Source organism: Oncorhynchus gorbuscha, linkage group LG07, assembly GCF_021184085.1.
Source record: "Oncorhynchus gorbuscha isolate QuinsamMale2020 ecotype Even-year linkage group LG07, OgorEven_v1.0, whole genome shotgun sequence".
In the NCBI taxonomy this organism is placed as follows: domain Eukaryota; kingdom Metazoa; phylum Chordata; class Actinopteri; order Salmoniformes; family Salmonidae; genus Oncorhynchus; species Oncorhynchus gorbuscha.
In genome coordinates, this window is record NC_060179.1 from 59,816,884 (window position 1) to 59,830,281 (window position 13,398).

The window sequence follows — 13,398 nt, forward strand, 5'->3', positions numbered from 1 at the left end:
CTGACTTCTGCAGAGGTCATACTTCTTGCGCTTCGGTGAGCAGCAGATCGCTGTTGTGAAGGAAGTGAGTTTGTGTTTATACAGAACCTCCTACCAAACAATAATTTCAAAGCAGAACCCTCAGCATTGTTACAAAACTTGCGACGCTCACGGTGATGCGGTACAGAGCTCAATTTATGGGATTTTTGCTCACCGTTCTTGTGATCATTTTGACCCCTCGGGGTGAGATCTTGCGTGGATCCCCAGATCGAGGGAGTTATCCGTGGTCTAGTATGTCTTCCATTTCCTAATAATTGCTCCCACAGTTGATTTCTTCAAACCAAGCTGCCTACCTATTGCAGATTCAGTCTTCCCAGCCTGGTGCAGGTCTACAAATTTGTTTCTGGTGTCCTTTGACAGCTCTTTGGTCTTGGCCATAGTGGAGTTTGGAGTGTGACTGTTTGAGGTTGTGGACATGTGTCTTTTATACTGATAAGTTCAAACAGGTGCCATTAATACAGGTAACGAGTGGAGGACAGAGGAGCCTCTTAAAGAAGAAGTTACAGGTCTGTGAGAGAGAAATCTTGCTTGTTTGTAGGTGACCAAATACTTATTTTCTACCATAATTTGCAAATAAATTCATTAAAAATCCTACAATGTGATTTTCTGGATTTTCTTTCTCTCATTTTGTCTGTCATAGTTGAAATGAACCTATGATGAAAATTACAGGCCTCTAATCTTTTTAAGTGGGAGAACTTGCACAATTGGTGGCTGACTAAATACTTTTTTGCCCCACTACATCTGTCTCTGTACCACTTCGTCAAAAGAGGACCATTGCGCTCTCCCAGTTCACCCATAAGTGATTTCATTTTCTGATATTGTGCATTTTTTCTAAGGAAGATCTGTGGACACTGAGATTAGGGAAACAATAACACTCATTACGTATAAACATTCAAGTATAGAAGTTTGACTATAGAGGTTTATTAAAATGTACTTAAGAGCCCAAAGCTAACTACAATTGTAAAATATTAGATTTTTCCTAAGGTGGAATGTCACGCAGGTCACATTTTCAACATAAAAACTGAGGCCGTTTCATTTAGTTTAGTAAGTTCTTGAGCACCAACATTTTCACACTGCCATATTATTCAGAGGCCCTGTGCCATTAATCTTAGACCTGTTTCTTCAGTAATCCTCTGCACTGTTTCCAGGAGCTGGTTTCCAGTTGTACTTGCACTTGTGGACTTTTAGATTGTGTCTACAGGCATAGGCATTCCCACAGTCTTTGCACACAAATGCTTTGACACCAGTGTGCACACGCTCGTGAGATTTTAGATGACCTTTCTGGCTGAACCTCTTACCACATTGATCACACTCAAATGGTTTCTCGCCTGTGTGAGTGCGCATGTGAACTTTAAGGAAATTGTACATAAACCCTTTCCCGCAAACTTTACAGTAATATGGTTTCAACCCTGTGTGAGTGACCTTGTGAATTTTGAGTGAATGATGATACCTAAAACCTTCCCCACAAATGTCACACTTGAACGGTTTCTCTCCTGTGTGAATGCGCACATGCTGATCCAGAGAAACTTTCACATAGAAGGCTTTACCACAGTGATTGCAGACATATGGCTTTGGCCCAGACGGCTGAATCGTCCCAGAGTGCAGCTTTGGGCCAGACTGCAGCTTTTCCTGAAGTGTAAGGTGACGTCTCTTGTGACTCCGGAGGGAGGAAGGCTCAAAGAAGGCTTTCTCACAGACATCACACTTGTAAGGCCTTTCACCAGTGTGCCTTATTTTATGGATCTTCAGGGTTCCGGACTGGGTGAACCTTTTACCACAAACGTCACAGCAATACAATTTCTGGCCTGTATGAGTTCTCTTGTGTCTGCTGAGATTAGCACCTTGACTAAACTTTTTTCCACAAATATCACAAGAAAAAGGTTTCTCTGCCCCATGTAGTGTCATATGGCTTTTGAGATGGCACTTTCGGCCAAAACATTTTCCACACACGTCGCAAACAAAATATTTTTCTTTTGTTTCTCCAGGATGGATGACCCCCATATGCTTTCTGAGAGCAGGTGCATCGCTGAAATGTTGGCCACATACAGTACAGTTATGATCCTTTTCTATATGACTCCTCTTATGGACAGCTAAGGTTGAAGTGGTAAAGAAAAGTTTGCCGCAGGTTTCACAGCAATACTTCCTCTCCCCTGAATGCGTAGCCTCGTGATCGACCAGTCTGCGTCTCCACTTGAAGGTCTTTGGGCAAAGAGAGCAGCTGAATGTCTTCGGTGCATCACCACTACACTTGTGCCTCTCTAGTCCCGTTTCCCCAAGAAACTTTTTTTCACAAACTGTGCATGTGACCGTTTTCTTTGTTTTGTGTCGCTTCATGTGTGACTGCAAAGCAGGTTTCTGGCGAAACACTGCGTCGCAATCGGCACAACTGAAGGGTGTCTCTCCAGAATGTGTCATGGAGTGTTCCTCAAGCCGCCTCTTCAAGCTAAAACATCTCCCACACTGCAAGCAGCTATAGGGTTTTGAATGGGTCCGAAAGTGTTTATTCAATAAACATCTCATCTTGAAATCTTTTCCACAATGAGAACAGCTGAATGGCTGTCTGTCTCGTTTGTCTTGGTCTGTTGCAAACAGGCTCTGGGGTTCAAGATCAAACTCGTCTTGTGGATGAAACTGAGGGAGCAAATCTTCATCTGGTGCAGGTGAGGACAGGGGGACAAAGTCAGGTTGATCATCATGATGATTAGACTCAGAGACAGATCCCTCACCTGTAAAAGAGATGGCCATTGTTAATTTTGTTTTGGACATGAAAGAAACCAGTACATGCATAAAATTAAGAAAAAGACAAAAATACAACACAAAAACACTGCACACCTAAGTCATAGTAGATCTCTTAACCATCTCGGCTGTGCTACCCAACAATACTCAGACTACACTGTGTAGCAACAATTGCATAGCGAACGGCAGGGCAGAGAAGCAAACCCAGGTCACTGGTGTGAAATGCAAACACCCTACGCATCCCGCCAGTAGGGTTAACCCACTTGGTGGCAATTGAAATGTGGAGGCCAGCATCCCGAAGTCGCCTCTTCACTGTTGACGTTGAGACTGGTGCTTTGTAGGTACTATGAAGCTGCCAGTTGAGGACCTGTGAGGCGTCTGTTTCTCAAACTAGACACTAATGTACATTGTGCTGTTCTGTGAAGGGAGTAGTACACAGCGTTGTACAAGATCTTCAGTTTCTTGGCAACTTCTCACATGGAATAGCCTTCTTTTTCAGAACAAGAATAGACTGATGAGTTTCATAAGAAAGGTCTCTGTTTCTGGCCATTTTGAGAATGTAATCAAACTCACAAATGCTAAAACTCCAGATACTCAACTAGTCTAAAAGCCAGTTTTAGTTTTATTGCTTCTTTAATCAGAACAACAGTTTCAGCTGTGCTAACAATTGCAAAAGGGTTTTCTAATGACAAATTAGCCGTTTAAAATAAATTCTAAACTTTGAATGGAACACAGGAGTGATGGATGCTGATAATGGGTCTCTGTACGCCTACCTAGTTATTCCATTAAAAACAAAAATGTGTAGTTTCCAGCTACCAAAGTCATTTACAACATTAACAATGTCCACACTGTATTTCTGATCAATTTGATATTATTTAAAAGGAACTATTTTATTTTGCTTTAAAAAAAAGTTTTTAAACAAGGACATCTCTTAGTGACCCCAAACTTCTGAACGGTAGTGCATGCATGTATACAGTTGAAGTCAGAAGTTTACATACACCTTAGCCAAATACATTTCAACTCAGTTTCACAATTCCTGACATTTAATCCTAGTAAAAATTCCCTGTCTTAAGTCAGGATCACCACTTTATTTTAAGAATGTGAAATGTCAGAATAATAGTAGCAAAAATAATAATTTATTTCAGCTTTTATTTTTCATCACATTCCCCGTGGGTCAGAAGTTTACATACACAACATTTGTATTTGGTAGCATTGCCTTTAAATTGTTTAACTTGGGTCAAACGTTTTGGGTAGCCTTCCACAACCTTCCCAGAACCAGTTGGGTGAATTGTGGCCCATTCCTCTAGACAGAGCTGGTGTAACTGAGTCAGGTTGATAGGCCTCCTCGCACACGCTTTTTCAGTTCTGCCCACACATTTTCTATAGGATTGAGGTCAGGGGCTTTGTGATGGCCACTCCAATACCTATGGCCACTCTAATACCTTGACTTTCTTGTCCTTAAGCCATTTTGCCACAACTTTGGAAGTATGCTTAGGGTCATTGCCCATTTGGAAGACCCATTTGCGACCAAGCTTGACTGATGTCTTGAGATATTGCTTCAATATATCCACAATTTTCCTTCTCATGATTCCATCTATTTTGTGAAGTGCACCAGTCCCTTCTGCAGCAAACCTCCCCCACAACATGATGCTGCCACCCCTGTGCTTCACGGTTGGGATGGTGTTCGTCGGCTTGCAAGCATCCCCCTTTTAACTCCAAACATAACGATGGTCATTATGGCCAAGCAGGTCTATTTTTGTTTCATCAGACCAGAGGACATTTCTCCAAAAAGTACGATCTTCGTCCCCATGTGCAGTTGCAAACCGTAGTCTGCCTTTTTTAATGGCGGTTTTGAAGAGGTGGCTTCTTCCTTGACGAGCGGCCTTTCAGGTTGTCGATATAGGACTTGATTTACTGTGGACATGGATACTTTTGTACCGGTTTCCTCAAGGTCCTTTGCTGCTGTTCTGGGATTGACTTGCAAACCATGGAACGAGTCTCCTTACTGAGTGTTATGACAGCTGTGTGGTCCCATGGTGTTAATACTTGCGTACTATTGTTTGTACAGATGAACGTGGTACCTTCAGATGTTTGGAAATTGTTCCCAATGATGAACCAGACTTGTGGAGGTCTACAAATTTTTTTCCTGAGGTCTTGGCTGATTTATTTTCATTTTCTCAAGATGTCAAGCAAAGAGGCACGGAGTTTGACGGTAGGCCTTCAAATAGATCCACATGTACACCTCCAATTGACTCAAATTATGTCAATTAGCCTTTCAGAAGCTTCTAAAGCCATGACATTTTCTGGAATTTTCCAAGCTGTTTAAAAGCACAGTCAACTTAATGTATGTAAACTTCTGACCCACAGGAATTGTGATAGTGAATTATAAGTGAAATAATCTGTCTGTAAACAATTGTTGGAAAAATGACTTGTGTCATACACAAAGTAGATGTCCTAAACGACTTGCCAAAACTATAGTTTGTTAACTAGAAATTTGTGGAGTGGTTGAAAAGCGAGTTTTAATGACTCCAACCTAAGTGTATGTAAACCTCCGACTTCAACTGCATATATACATATATTTTTAAGACAATCATGGTACCAATATTGCTTCTAATACACCAGTGCTTTCAGAAAGTATTCATACCCCTTCACTTATTCCACCTTTTGTTGTGTTACAGCCTGAATTCAATTTGATTAAATACATTTCTCACTAACCTACACACAATACCACATAATGACAAAGTGAAAACATGTTTGTAGATTTCTTGGCTAATTAAATACAGAAATATCCAATTTACAAAAGTATTTACATCGGAGTCCATACTTTGTAGAAGCACCTTTGCAGTGATTACAGATTTGAGTCATCTTGGGTATGTCAAGGACTTTCCAGCATTGCTTTGGCTGTATGCTTGGGGTCATTGTCCTGTTGCAACGTACATTTATCTCAGTCTAAGGTTTTTTGCACTGTGAAGCAGGTTCTAATCAAGGACTTTCCTGTATTTGGCTCCATTCATTGCTCCCTCTATCCTTACCAGTCTCCCAGTCCCTGCTGCCACCACAGAAATGCTTGCCTTATGCTCGGAGTCTTTCACATGGCTTTTTGCAAACTCCATTCATGTGCCTTTATCCTCAGGAGTGGCTTCCGTCTGGTCACCTTCCCATAATGCCCAGATTGGTGAAGTGGTGTAGAGACTGAAAGGTTCTCCCATCTCAGCCAAGGAACTCTGTAGTTCTGTCAGAGTGGTAATGGGGATTCTTTGTCACCTCCCTGACCAAAGTCCTTCTTGACCATTGGCTCAGTTTGGTCTGATGACCAGCTGTAGGCAGAGCCTGGGTAGTTGCATATTTTTTCAATTTCCCAATGATTGAAACCACTGTGCTCTGGGAAACTTTCAACACACTAGAAATTGTTTGATACCCTTCCCCAGATAGAATTGTGATGAGGCAAACAGTATATCTCGGAGATACACGGACAGTTCCATTGTGACAACGTGATTGGAGTCTGTGGCCAATTCAACTGGTTGGACATGATTTAGAAAGAAAAACAACTGTCTATGTAAGTTGACAGTGGATGTCAGAGCAGAAACTATACTTGTGTGTGTGTGTGTGTGTGTGTGTGTGTGTGTGTGTGTGTGTGTGTGTGTGTGTGTGTGTGTGTGTGTGTGTGTGTGTGTGTGTGTGTGTGTGTGTGTGTGTGTGTGTGTGTGTGTGTGTGTGAGAGAGACACACAGTCAAAAGTTTTAGAACACCTACTCATTCAAGAGTTTCTTTATTTTTACTATTTTCTACATTGTAGAATAATAGTGAAGACAGCAGCACTACGAAATAACAAAGAATCATGTAGGAACCAAAAAAAAGGGTTAAACAAATGTAAATATATTTTATATTTGAGATTCTTCAAAGTAGCCACCCTTTACCTTGATGACAGCTTTGCACTCTTAGCATTCTCTCAACTAGCTTAATCTGGAATGCTTATCCAAAAGCCTTGAAGGAGTTCCCACATATGCTGAGCACCTGTTGGCTGCTTTTCCTTCACTCTGCGGTCCAATTCATCCCAAACCATCTCAATTGGGTTGAGGTCAGGTGATTGTAAAGGCCAGGTCATCTGATGCACCACTCCCTCACTCTCCTTCTTGATTAAATAGCCCTTACACAACCTGGCTGTTTGTTGGATCATTGTCCTGTTGAAAAACAAATGATAGTGGGACTAATCCCAAACCAGATGGGATGCTGGTCATGCTTGTTAAGTGACAGTTTCACCAGCAAAGCACCCCACACCATCTCCTCCATGCTTCATTGTGGGAACCACACATGCAGAGATTATCCGTTCACCTACTCTGCGTCACAAAGACACAGCGGTTGGGACCATAAATCTCAAATTTGGACTCATCAGATCAAAGGACCGACTTCCACCGGTCTAATGTCCATTGCTCGTGTTTCTTGGCCCAAGCAAGTCTCTTATTCTTATTGGTGTCCTTTAGTAGTGGTTTCTCTGTGGCAATTCAACCATGAAGGCCTGATTCACACAGTCTCCTCTGACCAGTTGATGTTAAGATGGGTCTGTTACTTGAACTCTGTGAAGCATTTCTTTGGGCTGCAATTTCTGAGGCTGGTAACTCTAATGAACTTATTCTCTGCAGCAAAGTTAACTCTGGGTCTTCCTTTCTTGTGGCGGTCCTCATGAGAGCCTGTTTCAAGATCTTTCAAGATTCTTGAAATGTTCCATATTGACTGACCTTCATGTCTTAAAGTAATGATGGACTGTCATTTCTCTTTGCTTATTTGAGCTGTTCTTGCCATAACATGGACTTGGTCTTTTATCAAATAGGGTTACCTTCTGTATACCACCCCTACCTTGTCACAACACAACTGACTGTCTCAAATGCATTAGGAAGGAAATACATTCCACAAATTAACTTAACAAGGCACACCTGTTAATTGAAAGGCATTCCAGGTGACTACCTCATTGTTAAGATAATGGGCATAATGCCATCCCAGAGATGGCGCTAGTGGGGTACCTATCTATGATATATAAACAAGTGCATTATTAGTGTCTGATTAGGATGTTGTGACCTGTAACATGTAATACCTGAGTAAACTATTGTTTGAATTTTACCAAACTCGCCGACCTGAGTATTCACATAATAACATGGTCTCAGAAGTGCTCCACCTGGTGGTGGATGAGTCTGTTAGACCAGTTCAACAGCTTCCCCACCAAATTCCCATTCCACTGAAGGAAAAGATAAAGGCTGTTGATTCAAAGGATGAACAGGGTGTCATTACGAAGGTCACCAAACCTACTAAGTCAATAAGCAACATGGTTGTGGTGGAAAAGCCTGGCAAAGTAAGAGTCTGCCTCAATCCAATTGCCCCAAACAAAGCCTTATGTAGGACACCGTACTAAATGCCTACCATTGAATAGATATTGCCAAGCCTGGCATAAGCGCAAATCTCTTCAGTTATGGATGCAAAAAATGGTTACTAGCAGGTACGTTTGGAGGAAGAGAGTAGTTACCTCACCACATTTTGGACCCACAATGATAGATACCAGTGGATCAGGTTAGAGGCTTTGAGTGAAACCAGCTGCAGAGAAATATCACCAAAGGCAGCATGATGCACTTCAGGGACTGCCAGGAATAGGTGTCATAGCTGATGACATCCTGGTATACAGCTGTTGTGCTACAATGGAAGAAGCAGTGCAGGACTCCCAGAGGCCTACGGCAGCAGTCCTGTACAGCGCTTAATGTCTAGACGCACTCGCTCTCTGTTGCCAACAGCTCCCCAAGCTCCTCGCACCAAAGGTCATTAGGGATGTTCAGGCACACAAACGTGCACGTCAGAACTCCTCAAAACATTACTATGACTAGCATGCAAAAAATCTGCCTGTAATAAAACAAGGTCAAGCTGTCAGAGTGCTCCTGTCCCCTCACACCAGGGATGTCATATGGGGTCTTGGCACATGCATAGGGCACATCAGCGCAAGGTCATATGAAGTGGAAGGGCCGAAAGTATGGAATGAACCGGAAGGACATACACCCAGTTCAGGAGAGCATAGGGCACAGGAGGGCCACATGGGAAGACTGAATATCCTCTGGATGGTGTGGGCAGGACACAATGAGGAGACGGGGAAGACCCCACCAGGGCAGTTATCGCTACCGACCATACCTACAATATTTCAGGAGGCTGAGGAAGGAGAGGCCCCGAGATTCCCAGGGGTGCCCAACATCTCAGAGGTGCCAGGAGAGGACCTGAGGATGCCAGAGGTGCCCAACATCCCAGAAGTGCCAGGAGAGGACCTGAGGATGCCAGAGGTGCCCAACATCCCAGAAGTGCCAGGAGAGGACCTGAGGACGCCAGAGGTGTCCAACATCCCAGAGGTGCCAGGAGAGGACCTGAGGATGCCAGAGGTGCCCAACATGCTACCAGTGTGACACACTATGTTCCTTAAGAGACGGACAATGATTTTGTTGATAATGTAAATAGGTATTTTCACTGTGGTATTAAAATGGTAGGAAGTGCTTGAGCTAATTCTATAATTCTATTCAATTCTGTTAATGACTTGTTAATTGTTTACTCCATGTGTAACTCTGTGTTGTCTGTTCACACTGCTGTGCTTTATCTTGGCCATGTCTCAGTTGCAAATGAGAACTTGTTCTCAACTAGCCTACCTGGTTAAATAAAGGTGAAATAAATCAAATTTAAAACAGCATTATGCTTGAATTTGACCAAACTCTACGACGTGAGTTATTCACATAGACATAACATCACTCATGAAGCTGGTTGAGTGAATACCGAGAGTGTGCAAAACTGTCAACAAGGCAAAGGGTGACGACTTTGAAGAATCTCAAATACAAAATATATTTTTAAACTTTTTTGGTTATTACATGATTCTACATGTGCTATTTCATAGTTTGTCTTCACTATTCTACAATGTAGAAAATAATCCAAATAAAGAAAAACCCTTGAATGAGTGGGTGTCCAAACTTTTGACTGGTACTGTATATTTTTGAAATTACTAATGTTACTGTCACCACTACAGAAACAACAACAAAAAAACATGTAATTTTGCCCTTAAAACATTTAATTGAAATACTGTAGAATTCCATTCATTCCTATGGAGGACTGCTCTTACTGGGGGAGGGCCAATATGGCCGACCAGTGGCTTCAAAGCATCAACAGCATCAGTAATCCAAGATTTATATACGCCATTCGCGTTAATCCACTTGGTGGGAATTCTAATATGACTCGTATAGCGAGGATCTATATAATATTGATGTTGCACATATTAATCTTACGGATGGGCATCCCGTTGATGGGATAGTTGTAAATCAAGCAGCGTTTTGGGTCACGATCGCAGATTTTTGAAAAACAACAAATGTCGGTATAGATAAGGGTCTTATTTTGTCTGAAAACTTAAATTATTGTTAATATAACTGCACTGTCCAATTTACAGTAGCTATTACTGTGAAAAAATGCTATGCCATTGTTTGAGGAGAGCTCCTAACTAGAGGTCGACCGATTAATCGGAATGGCTGGTTTAATTAGGGCCGATTTCAAGTTCACAACAATCGGAAATCGGTATTTTTGGGCGCCAATTTAATTTTTTAACATTTTTTTATATATACACCTTTATTTAACTAGGCAAGTCAGTTAAGAACACACTCTTATTTTCAATGACGGCCTAGGAACGGTGGGTTAACTGCCTTGTTCAGGGGCATAACGACAGATTTTCACCGTGTCAGCTCGGGGATCCAATTTTGCAACTTTACAGTTAACTAGTCCAACGCAATAACGACCTGCCCCTCTCTCGTTGCACTCCACAAGGAGACTGCCTGTTACGCGAATGCAGTAAGCCAAAGTAAGTTGGTAGATAGCATTCAACTTATCTTATAAAAAACAAAAAAATCAATCATAATCACTAGTTAACTACACATGGATGATATTAAAAGATATTATCTAGCGTGTCCTGCGTTGCATATAATCTGACTGAGCATACAAGCATCTGACTGAGCGGCGGTAGGCAGAAGCAGGCGTGTAAACATTCATTCAAACGGCACTTCCGTGCGTTTGGCCAGCAGCTCTTCGTTGTGTGTCAAGTATTGTGCTGTTTATGACTTCAAGCCTATCAACTCCCGAGATGAGGCTGGTGTAACCGAAGTGAAATGGCTAGCTAGTTAGCGCGCACTAACTAGAGGGACGGAAGCTATACTGTTACACTGGCAATACTAAAGTCCCTATAAGAACACCCAATAGTCAAAGGTTAATGAAATACAAACTGTATAGAGGGAAATAGTCCTATAATTCTTATAATAACTACAACCTAAAAACGTTAGCGAAACGTTAGCTTTCTTACATGGCACATATTAAACTTTTACTTCTCCAACACTTTGTTTTTGCATTATTTAAACCAAATTGAACATGTTTCATTATTTACTTGAGGCTAAATTGATTTTATTTATGTATTATATTAAGTTAAAATAAGTGTTAATTCAGTATTGTTGTGATTGTCATTATTACAACAAAACAAAAAAACAATTGGCCGATTAATCGGTATCTGCTTTTTTGGCCCTCCAATAATCGGTATCGGCGCTGAAAAATCATAATCAGTCGACCTCTACTCCTAACAGCAAAACACTTTCACTGCAATAGGTTTGATAAACTCACATCGGAAGGTGAAATGTATACTTACATTATGAAATCTTGATCTGATTTATCATCCAAAGGGTCCCAGAGATAACATGAAGTGTCAATTTGTTAGATAAAATCCTTTTTCATATCCTAAAAACGTCCATATAGCATGCACGATCGATTTTGTATTTCCACTCGTTCAACTTGCAAAGTAAGGAATCTGTGAAAACGTAACCCCAAACGTTGTTTCAACCAGTCAAATCACGTTTGTATGTATTCCTCAGAGATCCTAGAACGTAACCAGACTTCACTATATCAATAGGGGTGTAGTATATCCTATAGGACACCAAATTTGGTAAGAGCGCCTTCATAGCACGCTGATGTCGCGGCCGGTCTTCATTTGATCGACTGTATCTTTGTCAAATAAGCACCAATCGGGGTCAAACAAAGCTCGCTAAATAACCAAAGAGCTGGGCTTTATGGGAGCATCCGGAAACCCTGTATATATAGCAAAATGTAGGCGCTAACCTTTTGCGACAGCATGCCTTTTCCTTTTGGACAAAAATTATAATATTCAGAGTTATGAAAACTGGTTGTTTTGTAAATGGTGAAATTATAATATGGCTACTAATACTGGAGAAGCTATATCAACGTCGAAGTATACAGATTTGACGATATTCTTGCAGAAAATGTTCATTTGAATGCAAATGTCTCCTTCACGATTTGCCCAAATGTACCCATGTGACTAAATGTCATGTAGTTTGCTTATAATTCAAGTTATTTGCACACACTGCTGTCATGTGGACACCATCAGAATTACAACCACAGTGATGGCTCAAACTAGGACCTTTATCTTGCATTTCAAAGATTGTAGAAAAATAACACTTTTTTCCCATTCTATTTTCTTCTACCAGATCTATTGTATCATATTCTCCTACATTCAATTCACATTTCCACAAACGTCAAAGTGTTTCCTCTCAAATGGTACCAATAATATGCATATCCTTTCTTCAGGGCCTGAGCTACAGGCAGTTAGATTTGGTATGTAATTTTAGGAGAAAATTGAAGGGGACTATCCCCCGTTACACATGAAACGGAAATGTTGATTCAACTGTCACTGTGTGCTCCTTCTATGGAACTAGGGACATAACCACCATTAGCAAAATACGTTACATACTCACCCCTTTGTGGTTTTTCTTCCGTCCTCCCTCCTGCCAGACGAAGAGGCCTGTTTAGAGCAGTTTTCTCCACCACTCTCACTTCCGATTCGACCACGTACGTTAACAGTGCTATTTTCTCTATCGAGGTTTTACTCAACACCTCCATGAATGATGCAAACTTTCTCTGAAAGATGAAGAGTAAATTGAACTTAGTGATACCGTTACTGAAAATTCAAAACACACTCACTGCCTCATCGTTACTGCCTGAAGCTTTTAATAAAATACAGTTAAATGACGAACTCACCGTGTTGGTTTTATTCACGCGTGTCATTTCTCTCTTTAGCAAACTATTCTCTTCATTTTCCATAACAGCAACAAAGCACTCGTCTAGGAGTCTCGACACCTCCCTCACTGCTGATTCAACGAATATATCCATAATAGTACATAATTGTGTCTGAAAAACCTCGTTGCTCGACATGGTTGTTAGCGCCGCTCTGAAGCCAAGCCAGCAATAATATTTTACTACTTCCGGGTCACGTTTTTTTCTTTTTTCTATGGAATTATGGCGGTCCGCAACAACGTTAGAGGTGCAAGCCGCCAGCTACTGGATGGGGTGAAAACGGATGAACCTTAACAACATATTATGGAGAAGTGAAGAATAAAATATACGTTAAAAAAAAAAAAAAAATTATATATATATATATATATATATATACTTATAATATTCCAAACAAAAACAAAAACTCCTTCAATCAGATGAATATGTTTAGGCTGTGAAGACATCATTAAGGTTTTTAATCAAGTCAACACTCACCAAGCTGCAGTGCCAGAGGTA

General features: G+C 41.1%; 1 protein-coding gene across 1 annotated transcript; it reads right to left on the reverse strand.

Annotated features, from left to right (window-relative positions):
* Nucleotides 1–940: 940 nt before the first annotated feature.
* LOC124039294 (gastrula zinc finger protein XlCGF57.1-like) lies at nucleotides 941–13,101 on the reverse strand. The gene is made up of 3 exons (XM_046355235.1): nucleotides 12,868–13,101; nucleotides 12,585–12,747; nucleotides 941–2,765 (listed from the first exon to the last, which is right to left on the reverse strand). The coding sequence occupies exons 1-3, from the start codon at nucleotides 13,039–13,041 to the stop codon at nucleotides 1,162–1,164; spliced, it is 1,941 nt and encodes a 646-aa protein (XP_046211191.1). The 5' UTR covers nucleotides 13,042–13,101; the 3' UTR covers nucleotides 941–1,161.
* Nucleotides 13,102–13,398: the final 297 nt, after the last annotated feature.

Bases quoted from the DNA above. Each gene is read 5' to 3' on its own strand.
- LOC124039294 (XM_046355235.1), bottom strand. From the start codon at position 13,041: ATGTCGAGCAACGAGGTTTTTCAGACACAATTATGTACTATTATGGAT. The intron at 12,748-12,867 runs GTGAGTTCGTCA...TTCATCTTTCAG, and splicing joins GCGTGAATAAAACCAACACG to AGAAAGTTTGCATCATTCAT. The intron at 2,766-12,584 runs GTGAGTATGTAA...TCTCTTTTACAG, and splicing joins GGAAGAAAAACCACAAAGGG to GTGAGGGATCTGTCTCTGAG.